This window comes from Streptopelia decaocto (assembly GCF_964273445.1).
Source record: "Streptopelia decaocto genome assembly, chromosome: 21".
NCBI classification, from domain to species: domain Eukaryota; kingdom Metazoa; phylum Chordata; class Aves; order Columbiformes; family Columbidae; genus Streptopelia; species Streptopelia decaocto.
Window position 1 is genome coordinate 5,206,173 of NC_138676.1, and position 20,279 is coordinate 5,226,451.

Consider the following 20,279-nt stretch of genomic DNA (forward strand, 5'->3'; position numbering starts at 1 on the left):
GCCGGTGAGTCCAGCACCTCCCTGGGCAGCCATTCCAATCCTGACCACTCTCTCTGCACAGAATTGCTTTCTCATCTCCAGCCTCAATTTCCCCGGGCAGAGTTGAAGCCCATGGCCCCTTGTCCTATTGCTGATGCCTGGGAGAAGAGCCCAATCCCCCCCTGGCTAGAACTGCCCTTCAGGTGGTTCTAGAGAGTGCTGAGCTCAGCTCTAAGCCTCCTCTTCTCCAGACTGAACAAGCCCAGCTCCCTCAGCCTCTCCCCATAGGTCTTATGTTCAAGTCCCTTCACCAGTCGTGTTGCTCTTCTCTGGACCCTGGTGCAGCTGCTCTGCTATTATTCCGGTTTTCCCAGCTAAGGCATGACCACACTGAGTCTGCAGCAAGACTCACGGACACAGAGGGAACAGAGGAACCGCTCTGCCTCCAGGGACACCCAAACCAGCAGCTAAACCAGAGGTTCCTCGCAAGAAGCTTGAAAAGACCTTGAGGCTCCTGTGGCACCGAGGTGTTCACAGTTCTTCAGTCTGGCACCAGCGACCAATTTCTCCCCCAAGATCATGGCAGCTCCTCTGTTAGATGTAGCAGCGGAGAAAATGCCTCTCTGGATCCTGCTGAGCCTGTTCATCGCTCCTCAGCTCCTCTAAGAACACATTTATTTATTTACTCAAGTGGGCATTATTATGTTAAGTGCTTTATGGTTTTCTTGAAAGGCTCAGGTTATTTATAAACGATTGACAGAGTCGATAGGTTTATAATGGGCCACATGTAAAAATCAATTTCTATAGAAGAAAAAAAAGTCATCACAGCAACAAATTGTGGCCTTTTGAGTAGGTAAGTGGATGTGGGAGATGGACCCAAAGCACTGTTATTTGGCCATTCATGTAGTTAAAGAGGAATTGTGATCTCACTGAAGGTGGGGACAATTTAGCGGAACTGTCCATATATATAATCCAGTTGCTTGGACAAAGTTGATGCATCACAAAAGCATCAGAGTGTGCCATATGTAAGGATGGGTCTTTTACCTCCTCATGCAAGGAGAGCTATTACATTTTGGAGGCTGTTCTTCAAACAAGAGCAATTTAGGAAAACACATTGCCCACATGTTTAGAAAAAGCAATTTACTGCAACTTCTCTGCAGGGAGCGTGAGGTTTGAAGAGTGACAAATCCTCAGACAGCAAGGAGGTCAAGTGCTAATGCTGGGACCTGAAAAGCACAGCTCGTGGAAAACAAGGGGTGGAAAGTCTGAAAGACAAATAGGACATGACAGCACGAGGGCAGAGGAAAGGAGAGAGGTTTGCTCTCACAGCAGAGGGCCCGGGCTGTATGTGAGAGAATGATTTACTCAATAACTGGAAAGCAAGCACAGCATGGACTCCGAACAACACATAAAGAAGATCCAAGACAGGTAAGGTAGCACAGGCAGCAAAATGCAGAGAGGTACAGTTATTGCTCTGTCTAAATCCTCCTTTCCTCACGCTACCTCCAACTAGGAGAAATTGCTTTGGCACCCTCGCAAAAACCTGATTTGTGTGCCCTGCTACCACATGCCACTGGAAATACGAACCATAAATCCAGGGGATGATCGGGGCTCTACAAAAACCGTTCGCATCAGCTACTGGGAAGCAGGAAGGCTGGCTGGGCTGCAAGGAAAATTTGTCAAAGCGCAACAAGAGAGTCCGTGTTCTTCCCTCATGCTAGAGCCCAACGGAACGCAAAACTTGGCAGAACCAGACACAAAAAGACACCAAGAGAAGGTAATTTCACAAAGCAGGACTAAAAACCCTCTGCTTTACACCATTCCCTCCTTCCAAGGGATGTTCCCATAATGACGAGCTACTACAGAAACGTGTGGTGTTGTCCGGGTGATTTGGATACTTGTTTCCCCTCCGGTTCCAACAGGGTACCCAGGATGACAATTCAGCTTTGAAAACCTCACCCTATAGGAAAGACCAACCTCTTTACAAGTCACTAAACACAGAAGAAAAAACAGGAAACACAAAACCAAACGAAAACTGATTTATCCAGTCTCTGGAAATTGAATACGGCAGCTGTTTTATCAGCAAGGCCACCTCCACACAATATTGTCGGTGAACAAAACTGCATCTAATGAATAGACCATCTGACTCAAGGCACTAGTAAAACTCCCTTACACCTTCCTTCTTACAGTAATAATTTTAATTGTTTCAATTATTTGCATCTAATCTCCTTGATAAATGTTTTGAAATTTAAATCCAGCCTGAGGTCCATATGTTAAATTAAAAAAAAAAAAAAAAGAGAGAGAGAAAAAGAAAACAGACAACAAAAACAAGAACAAGCTACAGAGAATTAACAAGCTAAAAGAATTAATTGTAGCACAGGATCTTGGAGGCATCCAGCATCCACCCTCCTCTGCGCTGCCCATTTCAAGGATTCCCAGCACTTGGAGGAACATTGGTTTTCTATACACAACAGCCTGCTTGCAGTGGTCTATTTATGCACTGGCATTATGATTACTATTTCTACTATTATTATTATTATGGAGCACACCATGATTCCCTTACACAAACATTATATTTTATATATGTATATATAAAATATATGCAGCCATACCACCCTGAGAATGCCCAATCCCGTCTGATCTCAGAAGCTAAGCAGGGTCGGGCCCGGTCAGTACTTGGATGGGACGAGCTGTTGGGAATAGCGGGTGCTGTGGGCTGAGCCAGCACTGGGCCCTTGTGGCCAGGAAGCCAATGGGACCTGGGGTGGGTTAGAAGGGGGTGGTCAGTAGGTCAGAGAGGTTCTCCTGCCCCTCTGCTCTGCCCTGGGGAGACCACACCTGGAATATTGTGTCCAGCTGTGGCCCCTCAGTTCCAGCAGGACAGGGAACTGCTGGAGAGAGTCCAGCGCAGCCACCAAGATGCTGGAGGGAGTGGAGCATCTCCCATGTGAGGAAAGGCTGAGGGAGCTGGGGCTCTGGAGCTGGACAAGAGGAGACTGAGGGGGGACTCATTGCTGGGGATCAAGATGGAAAGGGGGAGTGTCAGGAGGATGGAGCCAGGCTCTTCTGGGTGACAACCAGTGACAGGACAAGGGGCAATGGGTGCAAACTGGAACACAGGAGGTTCCACTGAAAGAGGAGAAGAAACTTGTTGGGGGTGAGGGTGGCAGAGCCTGGCCCAGGCTGCCCAGGGAGGTTGTGGAGTCTCCTTCTGTGCAGACATTCCAACCCGCCTGGACACCTTCCTGTGTAACCTCATCTGGGTGTTCCTGCTCCATGGGGGGATTGACCTGGATGGGCTTTCCAGGGCCCTTCCAACCCCTCACGTTCTGTGATTCTGTGATTCTGTTGCTGACAAAAAGGCTCCCTTGAGCTGGCTGAAGGAGGCTGATAATGAATTTGCACACAGCAAATTAGCCCATGGATATTTTTACATCAGCCTGCTCACCTCGGCTCCGATGGAAATGCGCTGGGGGCCCAGGTCTTCCTCCTCATCTGCTCCCGCTGCCTCCTGCCACATCTGCTCTCCCGCACCACGGCCTCCCTGGCTGACTCTACCGGCACTTGTTGGGTCCCGAATCGCACTCGTCACCCCCGAATCGCTCTCCCCACGGACCAGTGTCAGGGACCTGCAGCAACTCGCCTCCATCTAACGCTCTGCAGAGAGAAGCACTGCGACGAGCTCTTGGCTGAGATGCGCTTATTAAATAAAATTAACGCTAGAAGACAGAAACTGAATTCCCCTCTAGTGCCACAGGGCAGGTGTTTAATTCAGCATTTTATCCCCTTTTCTTTTTTTTGCCTGAAATATTTTTCCATCTCTAAGCAGCTTAATGCTAAACAGACTGTCTGTTCCCCTTCTGATGGGTTCTCCCTCCATTTAAAGCCATCTTTTTGCTTGCTCTCCTCGACAGCAGTTCACTATGATTTTATCTTTTCTATTAGGCAGTGACTGCGAAACCTCAGAGGGTTCATTAGGAGCTTGATAATCCCTCCAGATTTATTAGTCTAAATTGCTCACTCCCATCTCTCATTCCCATTTAAATATTACTAATTTCCTTCAACATCTCTTCCATCTGCCCAGGTTTTGCCCGATGTCACCTTTCTTTAAAGGTCCCTGCCAAAATCCAGTTAGTTCTGCTGAGGGCTGGTCTTTTGGCCAAAGTGGTGAAACAACGTGGGTAAACAGATTGATTTCCTGCGAGAGTGAACGGCAACAAAATTCATTTCTCCCCCACCTGCCATAACTGCATTACACTAGATGAATGGGCTTCAAAGACAAATTTCATCTCGCGACCTTGAGCAAACGCGTCATCACACCCTTGCTCAAAACCAGCCGGGTGGTGCTGGTGGCAGCGGGGAGCTTAATTTTTTCAATTATTCCTGTTGTCTGAGCACCACCCAAGAACACTGACTCCACGATTGCTATTTGCGCATCCACGGCGATGTGCAAATAAAAATCCATTGCTATGTGCACAGTCCTGGCTTTGCCTGTCCCTGCTGCACCGGTACAGAGCAAGGTGAAGACCTATAGAGTGGGAACCAGAATGTGATTAGTTCAGGTAGGACGCTAGTAGATTTTTCTATTTCTTTGCATTTTTATCTCTTCTGCCATCTCCTTTCTCTGTCCCCATTGCTCTCCTGGCTCTCACCCCCTCCATTTCCCTCCTGCCCCCTCCTCCTCTCCACTCCAGCTCTCCTGCCCACACGTTTGGCTCCATCCGTTCCCGTCTGTCTCCCACCCAAACACAAAGCGTGATTCAGCTCTCGGCTTTCCTGGCACACACGCACCCTGGCATAAATATTAATAGAAATTAGAGAATATGAGTATCATTTGGGGTTGGAAGGCACCTCCACTTAATCATCCAGCCCATCCTGCCGCACTCAGGTTTCCATCCTCCCCACACCTACATTAATATCTGGTCTCGCTGGCGGTGGCGTTTCCCCCACAGCACTTCACAGCCTGTTAAGAGCCTTGTAGCTCTGCAGCGAGAGAAGTTGCCCTGATGTTTATTCTGGGTTTCCCCCCGCTGCTGTCTAGGCCCATTACTCCTTGTTTAGCGCAGCGTTCAGGGATTTCACCGCGCAACTCCCCCATTAATGTTATTAGTAGCTATAAAGCCAAATCACCTGGGGCTGTGCTGAAGACGTACCCTGCTCTGACTCTCAGCATTTATGGTGCCATCCTTTGTCTTGCACAGCCGTGCTCAGAGGCACAGAAAAGCGTGTGGTGGCCTCCAAACACACACCCCAAGTCAAGACTTGCTCTGGGTTTGCAGGGAGACACCTCTGTGTGTCCCACAAACACGCGGCTCTTCCCAACGCTCCCACGGGCTGGAGGGATCAGCTCCCATTAACATGACTCTACACGCACACGGGAGAAAAGCCGAGAAAAAACGTCTTACCAGATTAGTGAAGATATACGTGTAATAGGCAGACGCCATTCCCAGTTCAGCTGCCTGTGAAGGAGAGGAAAGGAGATTAGACCGGAGCCTGACAATCTTCAATCTCCACTCCGGCAAGGCAGAGACTGGGCCACATTTGCTTTTTCATCCTTATCGCTCCCTGCAAGTGCAGGGAAGGGTGGGACACAGCAACATGATTTGACCCGTGAAATTAAAGTCTGGGGAACCAATTTTTCAGCAGGACTGAGCCTACCTCAGGGTCTCCTCTTCGCGACAGCACTGACAAAGCACCCGGCACAGAGAAACCACCCAACGCTGCACGAGCCGCAGCTCCGGCCCCCCGGGACCCTCCGGTGTCCCTTGGGATGGGTGTTCCTTGGGTGTACTGTGCGTTTGGAGGAACGTGAGGTTGGCCGGGGTTTGCTGCTTTGTTCTCCTGTGCAACTATCGACATCTTTTTGAACATAACGAGGGAAAGCAGCAGTCGAGAGAGCTCGGGGCTTGTCTCCTTTCACAGAGAGCGAGGCGGAAAAAGCTCTTCTGGAGCGGCAGAAAAAGGACAGTCATCCCAGCGGTGGCTTTCCCACATGTATCAGTCAGATTTGGGCTCCAGTCCCACAAATTAATCATCATTAATGTAACCTAGTAACTCAGACTGTTCTTCAGAATTTAGACAGGGTAGCGGTAGCCACAAAACTAGACCAAAGAGGGTGGAAGTGTATGGAGATGCAGAGACAAGGACACAGATTTTTCCACGGGATGATCTGTTTTATAGACCACAGACCAGATCATCGAAGCCCATATCCAAAATTCTCAGTATGCAAGGAGCTTATTGTGGGAACAGATGCTCAGAAAAGTGGGGGATTAATCTGCAGATCCTCCTGAAAGCCAATGTTTCACTGCCAAGCACAGCTGGTCTCAAATGATGCTTCCGGACCTCAGCAAAGAGGTTTTTGCATCGCCCAGGACCACACAGAGGAACTGGAGGCTGGGAGGGAAGGACCAGCATCCCCTTCCTTGCTTTTATTCCCTTTCCACCTCTCCCAGGAAGCTTCAGGATGGCAACAAGAGAGAAAGAAGGAAAGATACAGGGGAGAAGCGGCTTGGATCACACCTCTCCCTGTTCCTGCCTGTTCTTTACCCATTTCTGTGCAAAACCAAGGTCATCACCATTGCGGTGGCTTAGGTCTGGCTGCACCCAGCCTTTTGGTTGCACATTGTCACCCCGTCCCTTGCACAGGTGGCAAATCGGACACAATGCTTTGACCAAAAGAGCACCACGACTCCTGAGAAGGCTGCGGACCTGCCTCCCAGCCAGCTTTCCAGCCAGCTGCTGCATTTTGAAGCCCCTACACAATAAAACCTGGCACTCACTTCCCTCCCTTCTCCCTTTCTGGAGCCAGCGATAATGTCAGCTCTCCCTCTGACCCACTTTGAAGTCGGCGCATTCGATTTCAAGGGCAGAAAATCAAAGCCAGTGACAAAGAGCTTCCTGTGAGCATCGTTCCCATCATTTCACGTGCCCGCTGGCAGGTGGGCAAACGGGACAGGCTGGTAATTGAGGAAGCAACCGTGTGTCTCCAGCCCATATGCGGAGGATAAGAGATGAGAAAATGCAATTTCTCTGGCTGTCCGAGGCCAGGACTGGTCTCCTGAGACAGGTTTGACACAAGGCACTTTCAAATCAATAGTGCAGGGGCCAAGGATGCTCCTATTTGCTCACCACGACTTCATCCCCTGTTCAGTTTGTAGCTCTGTAGAGAAAACACTTTGCAGCCCTCCCAAGGTGCAAGGAGTTGCCAGATCAGCTCATTATTTATTACCTTCCATCCCTCCAATCCTCCGGCCAGGAAGACTACATTAGGTTTTACTGAACTGCTGAAAAATCACGGCAATCTCTGACATCTTTATCAGGCTTGGCAGAAGGATGCTGGAGCGGGGAAGGGATTGCGGTGCCCGAAGAGCGCTGTGGGAAGTCACTATAGCAACAGAGGAGGGGGACAGCCCTCAGCAGCACAAAATAGGGACCAGGAGACAGAAAACAAACAAAAGCCCACCAAATGCCCCTTCCTGCATAGACAGGACCCCCCAAAAAACCCCAAACCTACCGATTTAGACGTGCAAAATTGCAAGTGGCAGAATAAAAATCTGTTGGGGGGATGGGTGGGAATAATACAAACAGCTCTAATGGGGGAAGCCACTGCTTGGATCCTGCCTCCATTCAGCAAAGTGCTTCTTGTTCCTTCCAGGATGTGGGAAACTCTGCACAACTTTAGACTCCATCTGGAGCCACTGCTCAATTTTGAAGTAGACTATCAAAACAAACGCTAAAAACTGCAGCAAGAGACCGCTTCAAAATAAACACGATGAAAATAAAATCTCGCTTAATAAGACAACAAAAAAGGAAGCAAAAAATTAGAGAAAAAGGGAAAAATATTGCAATGATTGACTAATTTCAGAACGCCAGGCAGCCCTCCACGGCTGTTTGATGGCAAGCACGTACCACTTCGAGAGAGCAAACGCATCAGCTCAGAGCAATTAAACCTTTGCTTCTACAGATACAGTTCTGGAAAGACAGAGCACATTATTTTCCCCGGAAATTCCATCAGTGGCAATTCCCCTCTCAGCAGAGAGCACTTCCAGTGTTGCTGCAGGGATTTTTCCAATCCATTATCATACAACACCTGGACACACATGCTCTTGTACTACACAGCACCTCGTTCGGTGGAAGCAGCCCCGTGTACGTTGGTGACACTTTCTAGACGTTACCTTCTGCAAAATGGTGTGGGACATGGAGGCGTTGGCATGTACAATGATGGTGGCTGTTTTGTCGTCTCGGATCTCTTTTAGGAGAGGGGTGGGATCCCGGCTGTCATCCAGCATCCGAACCGAGAGCGTGTCCTTGGAGATGAGGAACTGCCGAAGCAACTTCTCTAGGTTTAAAAGGCCTTCAAATAAAAGGGGAAAAAATAAGACACCTTTAAATTTTATGCTTGGGAAGAGGTAAGATTGCTGATACATATTCGCTCAGGACCCCAGAATCAGGACAACTTCTCCATTACCCCCATACATACGGGGTTGTTCTGGCTATCGCTGGTTGCTGGGAATGATTCCTCCTCATAAGTGTTTGCATTACGAGCTCCCAAACTAAGAGCCATGCAAGGCACAACTTGATACACTTTGGACAACTTGGAGCACTCTGATGGGGAGTCAATAATAAAACAAGCAAACAAATCAGCATATTTGGTGCTTTACGGAGAAACTAGAGAGGAAAGTAGGACAATGTTTGCAGTCTAGTGGCTCCATCACTGGGCAGGGTCTCTGGAGACCCACCTTCCTCCTCAAAGCCCTCCTCCCTTTCTGCCTCGCCATCTGCATTTGTGCCTCCCCTGTGCCCCCACCGAGCCCTCACAGAGTCACAGAATCCCAGAGTGTCGGGGGTTGAAGGGCCCTGGAAAGCTCATCCAGTGCAATCCCCCCATGGAGCAGGAACACCCAGATGAGGTTACACAGGAAGGTGTCCAGGCGGGTTGGAATGTCTGCACAGAAGGAGACTCCACAACCCCCCTGGGCAGCCTGGGCCAGGCTCTGCCACCCTCACCCCCAACAAGTTGCTTCTCCTCTTTCACTGGAACCTCCTGTGTTCCAGTTTGCACCCATTGCCCCTTGTCCTGTCACTGGTTGTCACCAGAAGAGCCTGGCTCCATCCTCCTGACACTCCCCCTTTCCATCTTGATCCCCAGGAATGAGTCCCCCCTCAGTCTCCTCTTCCCCAGCTCCAGAGCCCCAGCTCCCTCAGCCTTTCCTCACACGGGAGATGCTCCACTCCCTGCAGCATCTTGGTGGCTGCGCTGGACTCTCTCCAGCAGTTCCCTGTCCTGCTGGAACTGAGGGGCCACAGCTGGACACAAGATTCCAGGTGTGGTCTCCCCAGGGCAGAGCAGAGGGGCAGGAGAACCTCTCTGACCTACTGACCACCCCCTTCTAACCCACCCCAGGTCCCATTGGCTTCCTGGCCACAAGGGCCCAGTGCTGGCTCATGGTCACCCTGCTGTCCCCAGGACCCCCAAGTCCCTTTCCCTACACCACTCTCCAACAGCTCGTTCCCCAGCTCCGTGCCCAGCACATCCCTCCAGCTCCTCGGGCAGCGTCTGGGCAGGATGAGCCACGAGAAGGAGCCAGGACCCTGGCGACCCCAGCACTGCCCATGCAGTCTGCAGGAACAGGCTCTCCCTTCAGCTGGGAGGCGAAGGAAAGAAGTTATAATTAATTAGTGAGAACCCACATAGATGAGTCCCGACTTCCCTGGACTTGGGCACTATTGCCTTCGGCGCTTCCGATTGAAGTTTCTTCCTGCAGCTAGGTCACTGCAAGGGCTCCTTCCAACACAGCTTCCTTGGTGTCTAATAAGATGTCAAAGCTCCTGCTGCAGCTTTTCTTAGTCAAGAAAGCATATTTGAAAGAGCCTGTCTCTTCTATCCAGCTGCTGATTTTCATCAGGAAATAACCTCCTGTCAAGTTTGATTGACCAGAGAGACCAGCAGATATAATCATTAGCAAGACACAGACAGCTACCGTGGTCACATATCCCGTCCCCACAGAAAGAGAATCCAAAAAGAAGGGGGAAAGTTGAACCGAAGGAAACCGAAAAGAACAGAACTATCCGCAAAATCACATCCCAGCTGGCAGAGGGGCAGAACCCCTCCTCGAGTCAGAGCTCTGCTCTTAACCTGACCAGACTTTTGACTGCACCAAACCGCTCGTTCCCCAGGAGGTCAGGGGCCGGGGAAGCGATACAATGGATGTGATTAGCGTTAGAGAGCGCTGCTCTCAAGGACTCCCAGCACTTCACAAAGGTAACAAAGCAGTGCATTTAAAAGGATACACCCAGGATGAGGAGCCTCTCAAGGGAGAGTTTTTCAGCAAGCCAAGTTTGCACTGAGCTCTTCACAATGCATTCACCTCTCAGCTTTTCTCTGAGTACAGGCAGCAACTCAGCAAGAACTATCACAGCAGCAGCAGCCAGGGCTTCCCTGGATCGCACAGGCTTCTCTTTCCTTCTCACCAGCCCGTGAGTTCACTCTGTGTACAAGACACATGGACGAGACCTCACCTGAACGCTTTTTTCAGTGCTAGCTCAGTACATTTTAACTAAGCCCTTCATTTGATCCTCACGAAGATCCCTTCCTAAGCACTGGGTGTTATTTCCTCCCCTCTGACAACCAGACCATACAGAGCAGCTCCTGTCAAGTCTACACATCCCTGTGTTTGCCTGTGGTTGTCTTTTCATGCAAAGGTTTCTGTGGAATCGCACAAAGCCTTCCATGTTAGGACTTCAATTCTCAAACTAGCTTCTTGTTCCACGCCACAGAGAAACTGAGTCACATAATCTTATTCTATTCACCACTGCATTACACTTAGGCTGGCTTAAGTCCATTGGTTTTGCAGGCCATTTCCTGCTTCTGCCAGAAGAAATTATAACCAGTCTCCAGAGGAAGGATGTGACTCCTTACAGTGATAGTGAGAGCACGACAGGGTAGGACCCGGGAGTCCCATCGCACTTAAACGAAAACAGCTATGACTTTCCCTCCCGAGATCCCTCAAATGAGCATTTTCCTCACTGACAGCACGTATGCTCAGTCCCCTTATTTGCCTCCAGGGAACCTTCTGAAAGCCCAAAGTGCTTCGAGTTAGTTGTTTAAAGACTGTGCTTAGGAGCCCTACTTGTCCTAAGGGAAAACGAGGGCTTGTGCTCCTACGTGAAGCTGGATTATGCCTTTTCTGCACTCTGTTATAGTCAGAGCATGTTGTGCTTCAAGTTCAGCTCAGATTAAGTCCTTTCTGAACACAAAGAGCAGGATGCATGAAAGGCACCTGTCCCACTGCTTCCCTGGGTCTGAGAAAGACTTGGCTTGCACAACGCATCCTAAATATTGAGTTATCCAGGAGCACCAGAGTAAAATAAACCAGACTGATCCAATTAAAAGGGTGTTATTTTAATGCAAGTGATTTGGCTCCTGAGGTTTTGATCCAGTTAATTGAAGAATCATATGAATACCAGGGAGGTATTTCTATTTCAGTGGGGTTTTGGCACACACCTGGGCAGAGGGGCAGGGTGCAAGGGCTGTGCTGATGTGGATGGCTGCGCCATGCCTGGCAGCAGCGTGACGACAGAGCTGTGAGCGAGCTGCACGGCAGGTAAGAAAACCTCATTATCTTCTCTTCTTTTATTCTCCTTTTTGCTTAAGGTTAGACAATGAAAAATTCCAGCACTAGAAGTAACGTAGGAAACCATTTGCATGCTTTTAATTGCACAATTTTGGTCCTCTGCTGGGGTAAATGTGAGCGTGCTTACCAAAGGCAATTTACTGACGTGAGGATGTGGTCTCCTCAGGGTACACAAAGCAAAAAGAAAAGGCAAAGACACTCTCACTCCTTCCATCCCTGTGCAGGCGTCTGCCACAGCACTGCGTTACGAGCACGGCTGATGGTGTGAGCTTTGCCCAGGGTTAGCTGGAAAGGATGCTCCTTTCCTTTGTACCTGGTCCCATGCTCAGAGGCTGCTGAGCGCTCGCCAGGACCCCCAAAGCTCTCCCTGGATCCACCTGCCTTTTCAAAGCCCCTCTCCTGGGCTTGTTTGTGCCATAACTCTAGTGCTAATGAAGCTAGATACAGAATAAAACAAGCAAAATGGATGTGGCTACAACACGCCGGCTACCTACCCACATACACACCGACCTCAGAAAGCACAGGACACACTTTAACCCTTACAGTGCAGAGCCTGCTCCTGCTGTAGAAGAATTACGCAGAGATGAATACAGTCTTGCTGAGGTGAACGCTCCAGCATCCAGATGCACAATTACCAACAGATGTACGGCTGCAGAGCCCAAGAGGGTGTGCGGTGTTGGACTATTAATCAAGTCCTGCTTTTAGGCCACAAACTGCACGTGGGTTTGGGAAAGGTGTATTTCAAAAAGCTCTACTTGCCTAAAATAACCTCCAGAAATAAGCCTAAGCGTTTTTGGTTTTTGTTTTTGTGGGTTATTTTTCATTTAAAAAACCCATCTGTGCAAGCCAAACACTCTTCAGACTGTCAAACAGAAGGCAGGCAAGTCTCTCCACGTCCTCTTTCCTCCTCTCGCAAATACCACAAACACCTCCATGGAACAAGAGGGTGGAAAACCTGCCCTGCGGGTCCCCGCTGTGTGGGGCTGCTCTGAACGAGTGCCCGTCTGCAGAGCCCCTGCCACCACCAGCACCAGCAAGGAGAACACACTGGGACGTACCAGTGAGGAGAACACACATCCTGGGATGTACCAGTGAGAAGAACACCTCGGGATGTACCACGGGTGCACCAGGTGACAACGAATGGTAGGACAAGGGGCGATGGGTGCAAACTGGAACACTGGAGGTTCCACTGAAAGAGGAGAAGCAACTTGTTGGGGTGAGGGTGGCAGAGCCTGGCCCAGGCTGCCCAGGGGGGTTGTGGAGTCTCCTTCTGTGCAGACATTCCAACCCGCCTGGACACCTTCCTGTGTAACCTCATCTGGGTGTTCCTGCTCCATGGGGGGATTGACCTGGATGAGCTTTCCAGGGCCCTTCCAGCCCCTGACACTCTGGGGTTCTGTGATTGTGTGAACACCCCGAGGTGCCCATGGGACCTTCTCCAACAGGCACCCAACGTGCAGGAGGAGATGGAGAGAGGGCACTGGGAGCAGAGCGGTGGCTGGAGCCCCCCGGGCAATGACTCACATTCAGCTTTGGCACAGATGAGGCAGGCGGTGGTGCAGTTAAAGAACTTGAGGATTCCTGCCACGGCCACGCTGATATCGGTGTTGCTGGGGTGGAGGTTGAGGGTGGTGAATCGCTGGAGCTGCAGCTTCAGGAACTCCTCTGGTGCCACTTTGAAGTGAGGAACCTAAGTGGGAAGGAGGGGAAAGAAAACATGATTAAAGAGGAAAGAGAAATAAAAACAAGTAAATCTACCATAAAGGACCTTTGGTGTGAAATGCGCAGCAGGCAGAAAGTGAAATATCGCAATAAAACTGAAGGAGCATCACCGGAGTGAAGAGAGGAGGGTGGGATTTGTGCAGTAGCAGAGGAAAATAATTATCACAGCAACAAGAAGCCACAGGAAGGAGTGGATCAGGAGAAGTCTTGCTGAGCCACTCAGAGAAAGGCAACGGGGGTTGTGATTACAGCACAGGAAACCATTCCAATTGAGTTCAACCTAATTAGCTTGGGTGCTAATTGTAGCCAGGCCCACATTTCATTTCGGGCTTGCTGCCTGGGTAAATATGAGGGATGCTTTGCAGGCATCCACAGCCCATGCTGGAGACCCGCAGACTGTTGCTGCATGGATGAAGCGCTGCGAATCCACCTCTGCCTGCAGTACCGATGCGTCGGCAGGTAATTAGGAGAGATTAAGGGAAGAACAAGATGACCCCGCTCTGGCAAGGCTCTGGAGAGAGAGGAACAGACGCGGCAGCCAGAAGCTTTGGGCTTTTTTTGATCAGCAGAGAAGTAACAGGTGGCCGTATGGCGTGCAAACTCCAACGGGACCATAACCACGAGTCCTAATAATGCTGTGCTTGTCATTAATAGAGCAGAGAAGGAGCGGATGACGCTGTTTCCCAGGGAGTGGGGAGAAGAGGCAGCTCAGCTGCACACCTGGCAGTGCCGTGGACAGTGAATGAATGGATGGGCAGAGATACCAAGCTCAGACACTGGGGGTTCAGCCAAATCAGGAGAAGGATATTGTTTTCCTTTTGCTGAGTGAATTATTTGGAAGAAACAGAAGACAGAGAAAGGGAAACAACTGCTGCTGCTTCATTAGAGGAGTGTCAAGTCCTCTTTTCCTCCATTATTAGTCCTTCTGGAAGCTACCGTCCTCTGCCTCCCACCTCTGTCCTCTTGGGAAAAGCTATTAGTAGCTTGGGATGGCTGCTTTATTGACAGCATAAGCTGTTTGGTTAGCCATAGGAAAGTTAAACAGTAATAAGCTGCTATCTGCCTTGATTTCACTCTGCAGCCCTCACCCTGGGCTCTGTAACAGGGAGAGCAGCAGACTGTAAGCGAAAGGCAAATTCCTTTAAGCAGAGCAGACAGGGCAGCTCTGCTACAAGTGTGCTGATCATTTTGGGAGCCAGATGGAGTCTGAGACTTGCAGCAGTAACCGCTACCAGAGGAGAGATGGGGAGCGAGGTGAAGGCAGCTCCTGCGAGCAGCCAGAGCTGATCACAGCCCTGGTTCGGACTCACATTTGGTTCCAGAACCCTCCTCTCCTTGGCAAGAGCTCTGCAAGGAAATCTTTGGGCTGAAGACACTGGAGGGGTAACGCAGGAGACAGAGGTTCTGATACTGTTGCTCCCCTTTGCCTGGGACGGAGTGCATGTCTGCGGCATTGAACTGGAGAAAGCACCACAAAATGTTCTCAAGAGACCCATCCTGCTGTAGCCCAGAGCACTAGGTCTAAAACATCTCTTCCATCTCCCCAACAATTCTGATCTCAGGGAACAAAGAACAGATCTGTGAATGCAAGTTATTTACACTGCTCAGTTCCAGGCACTCTCCTCCCCCAGAGAGAGACCACTAAATGGCTGGGAAATGTTATCTGGCTTTAAAGGGATGAACTATGAGAAGAGAACTCAATTTCTTTTCCCGTGAGCAGGGCCAGATCAGTGTAAGATGGTTCAAGGCTTATAAAATATTAAATCAGTCACATAGGCTGGACACAGATAAAAAGGGGCTTGTGCTGACGGAACAGCAGCAAACAGAAATAGGTGCAGCTTTCCAAGTATGTGCACAAAGTGCCGTCACACTCAGGAGTTTTGGGCAGGGTTTGCATCTGCCAGGGCAACCTCTGGGTTTTGCAGCCCTCAGTGAGAGGGGACACGTTTCACACCAGCGTCGCATGCGAGGGAAGCTGAAGTAAGAGGTGATACAGATGAAAACATGGACAAGGGAGGTGGAAAAGAAAGAGAAAATGGCAAAGGAAGAAGCTGCAAGAATATGTGCATTAGAAGCTGTTAACTCTGATCATTAGAAGCTGTAAGGAACATTTAAGGAAAGAATGTTGTTTTACAAAACTAAGGAGCTGGTGCCTGACCCCAGCGGGGGAGAAGGACCGAGATACATCAGACTACGAATCCTTAACGTAAAACAAAGTGTCTTTGAACTCCCAGAATGCAAACTGATACCTGTATTTACAAGTTAATCTAGGGGGAAGGGTTGCCAAAGAGCCAGGATCCCATATTTCAAATAGATTGATAAGGGGAAGGGTATTGTTAAAGTTAAAAGAAAAAAATATGTAAACTGAGGCAGGGTTGGGTGGTCTGTAAACCCTGAAGAACCAACCCCTGGGGAACAGGGGAGGGAAATTGTGGGGGGATATAAACAGGGGCTTTTTGCCCTATTCTGTGTGCTGACCTTTAGGTAGAACACCCGCTCTTGCAAAATGGTTATTAAAATCTGCTTTGCTGAGAGATCCCGCCTGGGCCTATTCTATTGGCAAGGTAATTGTTTCCTACACGCCTCCGCTCTCACCCCAGGGCTGAAAGAGCTGGGGGTCCTACTAAACCCTCCCAGCCCTGGGCAGCCGCTGGGGACAAGTCGGCACAAGGGCACAGAGCAGCTCCAAGACAGAACATTCCCACTTACCTCTTTCTCCCCGCAGATATTGCTGATAATGGAGCTGGAGGCTGGGCTTGAGGAAGGTCCCAGGACACCCACCACTCCTTTGGGGAGAATCTGGCACACTGCAGGAACCAGGGAGAGCAAACATGCGTTAAACTTCACCCTCAACCTAGCAGCAAACAAGCTTGTATGAATTTCTTCCTCATCTGCTGTAGAGCTGAGTGGTAATAATAAGAACTGCACTACTGTTTTTGGTATATATTTTTTCTGGCAGTAGTTGATCCTCTGGCTCCACGCCACCGAGGTGAGCAGGACAATAAAAAGACCTTGCCATAATGAAGAAGTTAAATCTCTTCCCTCAAGCTACCCAGGTTAAACTGCAACCTTTTGTCCTTTTAATTCACAGCACAAATTTAGCCAAATGGCCTGAATCCCTGGGCTCCCAAAGGCTCATCTGAACTTGTGCTTGTTCCAAAATACCAGACCAGCCTCACACTCCTTTCTCCCCCAACAGACCAAGATTCATTTGCTCAACAAAGATTCATTTGCTCAACTGGCATCAAGCGACTGCTGTCTGAAGAAAGATGATCCCCGAGGAGAAAGGAGGTACCAAAACTACTTATCAGTTCTGGCAGCGTTTTCAGATGTAAAAACTAAACCACTGCATCACAAAGCTGAGGTTTTAAAGATAGTCTCTCTTCACTCTGTTCCAGAGCATCATCCTCCCTGCAGGTCTACGTGTCAGAGAAGCTTGTGCGAGGGTTGTAAGAAGTCAACCAAATTCAGCAGCTAGAAAAATTCAAACCAGAACGTATTTTTTTGTGGTGAAGGGGCTTCATAATGAAAACACTCATGCTACAGATCAGACCAAGTTTTCTATCAACTTCAAGTCTTTAAATCAAGACTGGACGTGAAACAAGAGCCCATAATGTGCTTGAACCAGCAAGGCATGGGGCTGAGTGTAGCATTCAGCATGGCAATGTCTAAAGTCCATTCTCTGCAAAATATAAGACCAGCTAGTCAAGGTGGTCACCTCTGGCCTTGGACTTTAAGTCCCCATGGCCTTGTGACGGAAATATGACACCAAAAGCTGAGGAATCAGTTTGTCACTTGGTTTTACTTCTCTCCAAGCGCTACTTGTAGGGAAAACTTCATATATTAGTAGAACTTCATATATTAGTAGAACTTCATATATTAGTAGGTCCCTTTGCACACTGATTGCTCTGACTTCTTACAGAAAGTGCCAATGATATGAAAACCTCTTCTCCTGAGCTTCCTCCCTTCCAAACTCTCTCACCCTCCAACCATCTCAATCTGCTACACAACGAGTGATATTTTTCTGCGGCATCTTCAAAGGAATCCAGTACTTTGCTTTTTCTCTGTGCTTAAAAATTTACAGGCACTTACACCTCTTCAGAAGATCCTTTTAAATAAGAGCAGCAGCAATTGGAAAGGCCCACATGCTATCTCAGCTGCACCAGACGCTTGGGTGCTCTGAAATTCAGCATCTAGGAGCAAAGAGCTGCTCCGAGTCCTCTTTATTGTGGATAAAGTCATTAGGGCAAAAGTCCTGGGGGGGAATTTTGTTGTGCGTGCAGGGGAAACTTTGGTGAGCATTTCTCTTCTCATCTCTGGCACCGAGAACAAAAAGTGGGTTAAGTAGTCATAGCAACAGCATTGCAACAACTGTCAGAAGAAAAAGACGGGGCTTATCACTCCAAGGGCAAAACATCCAGTAAAATTAAGGAAAATGAATGGAAACAAAGTGGAAGTGCCCGAGGCAAAGGTTTTGACCACATTTAGAAAGCTGCTCCTCTTGTAATCCAAACACATTTCCCATTGCAGAACATTACCTGATGCTGTTAGTTGCCACAGGGAGAAAAGGCTCAACCCGCTATGGTTGTGGGCCCTGCGGATTCAGACGAGCGCTTGTGGGGATGTAGAAATGTTGGCCCTCTACCAAAAATGAATCCCAAATAACCGCAGGGACTATACCCACAGACACCTGCCACTCACGCCTCTTGACACTTCACCACGCAGGTGCCACGTAAGCTACGTGCACGACACATTTTTAATTCCTGCAGACGTACCTCTGCTCAAGATCGTGTCCAATTTTTATGCTTTTCAGGATTCAGCACCTCAAGAAATGCTGGACATTGATGTCACGTGCGTGTGGAGGTTCAAAACCTCTTGATCCTGAGTGTCTCGGGGCGCTGGGCAATCACTTCCACGAGCTCTCCCTGTTCAAAGCAGGGCCGAGAGCACGCGCCCACGGAGCAGAACACAGCTTGCGCTGCATAGATACCCGATACGAGGGTTTCAAACTGCATGCAAAGGAGATTCCTACCTCTAAGGGAAAATAAATGAGCTTCCCAACTTCTTCAGGATGGCAAAATGTACCAGAGGATCATGGATGGCATGGGCTGGTCAGGATGGGATTATCATACAGAAAACACTAAGTGTATAAACGGATGGAGTTACATCCTGCACCGTGGTAGCAAAACCGCAGCATCCTTTATCCTTCCTATTAGGAACCCACAACCAGAGCAGGTTTAAGCGTGAAATCCACTAAAAATGGTGGGACAGTGAACAGCACATTTGAGACAATGTCACTAAATGGACGTAGCAGGGACTTGTGAATAAACAAACGTTTTAAATCCTCCAGTTGCTGGCTCACATTGACCACTGACCTGCCCTGAGATGTTGGGATTAACAACACAAAGACGCTTAAAAGACTGATGAGACAATAGGGGACGGGATGACAAGTAGGAAATCTGTCCCTCCCCGAATATCAAAAAGAATAAGGTGTTTTAGATGAAGACATGATTAAACAAGTCACTTTGGATCTCCATAAAAGGAGCTGAAACATCAAACACAAAGACAAAACAGGCTGTACTTATAATGACAAAAAAACCCTTTATCCATAACCTTTCGCTGCAAACTCATTTCAAAACACAGGACGCCACAGCTGTTGCATACAGGAACAGGCAGTGTTTGTCTTCATTCATATAGAAAGCTGAAATAGCAAATCATGCATGAATGTGATTAAGACTGACTCACATTTTACCTGCTATAGCAATTGTGATTTTGTGGCTCGCTAACAGCAACACGCCTGAGTCAGTCAGCAGGAAAAGCAGAACAACAGCACAACACTCAAATAAAAACTAACTCGCCAAATGTCTTTATTCTCTCGAAGCACTAATTGTACACGGAATATCGCTGATGGGGTGTAATCACAGCACTCCTAGATCAGCCGGCTAAGCTGTGATATTTAAGGGTGATTCAAAGGGCGTGAAATTTTAGAACGGTATTAAACAGATGTATAACAGCTTTGCAGTCATAGGTTAAAACATCTAAACTGCTTTTATTAATATTACGTGTGATAACAAATATCAGTGAGTATTAAAGCTGAGAAGTCAGACGTTTGAAAGCCCTGAAAGCCTTTAAATTTGAGTTAAAGTATCTGATTCTCCTCTGCTACTGGTATAAATCAAGAAGAACTTCAGTGACATTAATAGCACAGCCATGCAGAATGCAGATTTGTCCTTTTGTAAGGAATGCTTCCAGACATTTTTCCCTCTGAAGAGAAGGCAAATAACATATTGCAAAATTATGCCACTACTCAATTCACCAAAATCAAATTAGTTTGCTCCAGTTTCTACTTGTTACATTCTGTAAGTCAAAGTCAAGAAAACAAAGAAAACCACCCCGAGGTGAAAATTCAAATGGAAGATCACCCCTTTCTCACTTATCCCATTCCCGTGTGTTCCCCAAACACCACGTTTGCCGAAATCAACAGTTCCTTGCATAATGTTTCAATCTCAGCAAATTAGAATTCTTCTGCTTGAAAAACGTTCCAACAGAAGCATTTCTGAGCAGTGTTACAAGAAGCCCCGCTCACCATCTTCACCTCCGCTCTGGGGTCACTTGGCGTTCAAGCCTGTTTCTAAAGAACACAAACACCGCTACAGGCAGATTTATGAAAAGGGAAAAAGAATGGAACTAAAAATGCTACCGGTTCTTTCAAAGACCAATGTTCTCGTTTCCCAGGAGGATCGCTGGGAGATCTGTGGAAACTGGGAATGGACTCGGAAAGTCCCATCCAGTGAGACTGGATTTGCCCTGTTGCTGTGAACGCGGGATGTGCCCAATCTTAAGCAGGTGGCAAAGACCAAGAAAACAGTTAAAAGGGATCTAAAAAGGTGGAGAACTGCTGTTTTAAACACTCCCTGCGATGCCGCATGTGATGATCTTAATCTA

The 20,279-nt window shown here is 48.5% G+C and overlaps 1 protein-coding gene across 1 annotated transcript in view; it reads right to left on the bottom strand.

Annotated features, from left to right (window-relative positions):
* GRIK4 (glutamate ionotropic receptor kainate type subunit 4) overlaps positions 1–20,279 on the bottom strand; it is a gene marked incomplete at its 3' end in the record, with an annotated part of 112,739 nt that overhangs the window by 46,558 nt on the left and 45,902 nt on the right. The window contains exons 3-6 of the mRNA XM_082070150.1: positions 16,044–16,141; positions 13,137–13,302; positions 8,154–8,332; positions 5,385–5,438 (exon numbers count right to left, since the gene is read on the bottom strand). Of these exons, the coding sequence (XP_081926276.1) occupies positions 5,385–5,438; positions 8,154–8,332; positions 13,137–13,302; positions 16,044–16,141 (497 nt within the window). The remainder of the gene's footprint in view (positions 1–5,384; positions 5,439–8,153; positions 8,333–13,136; positions 13,303–16,043; positions 16,142–20,279) is intronic.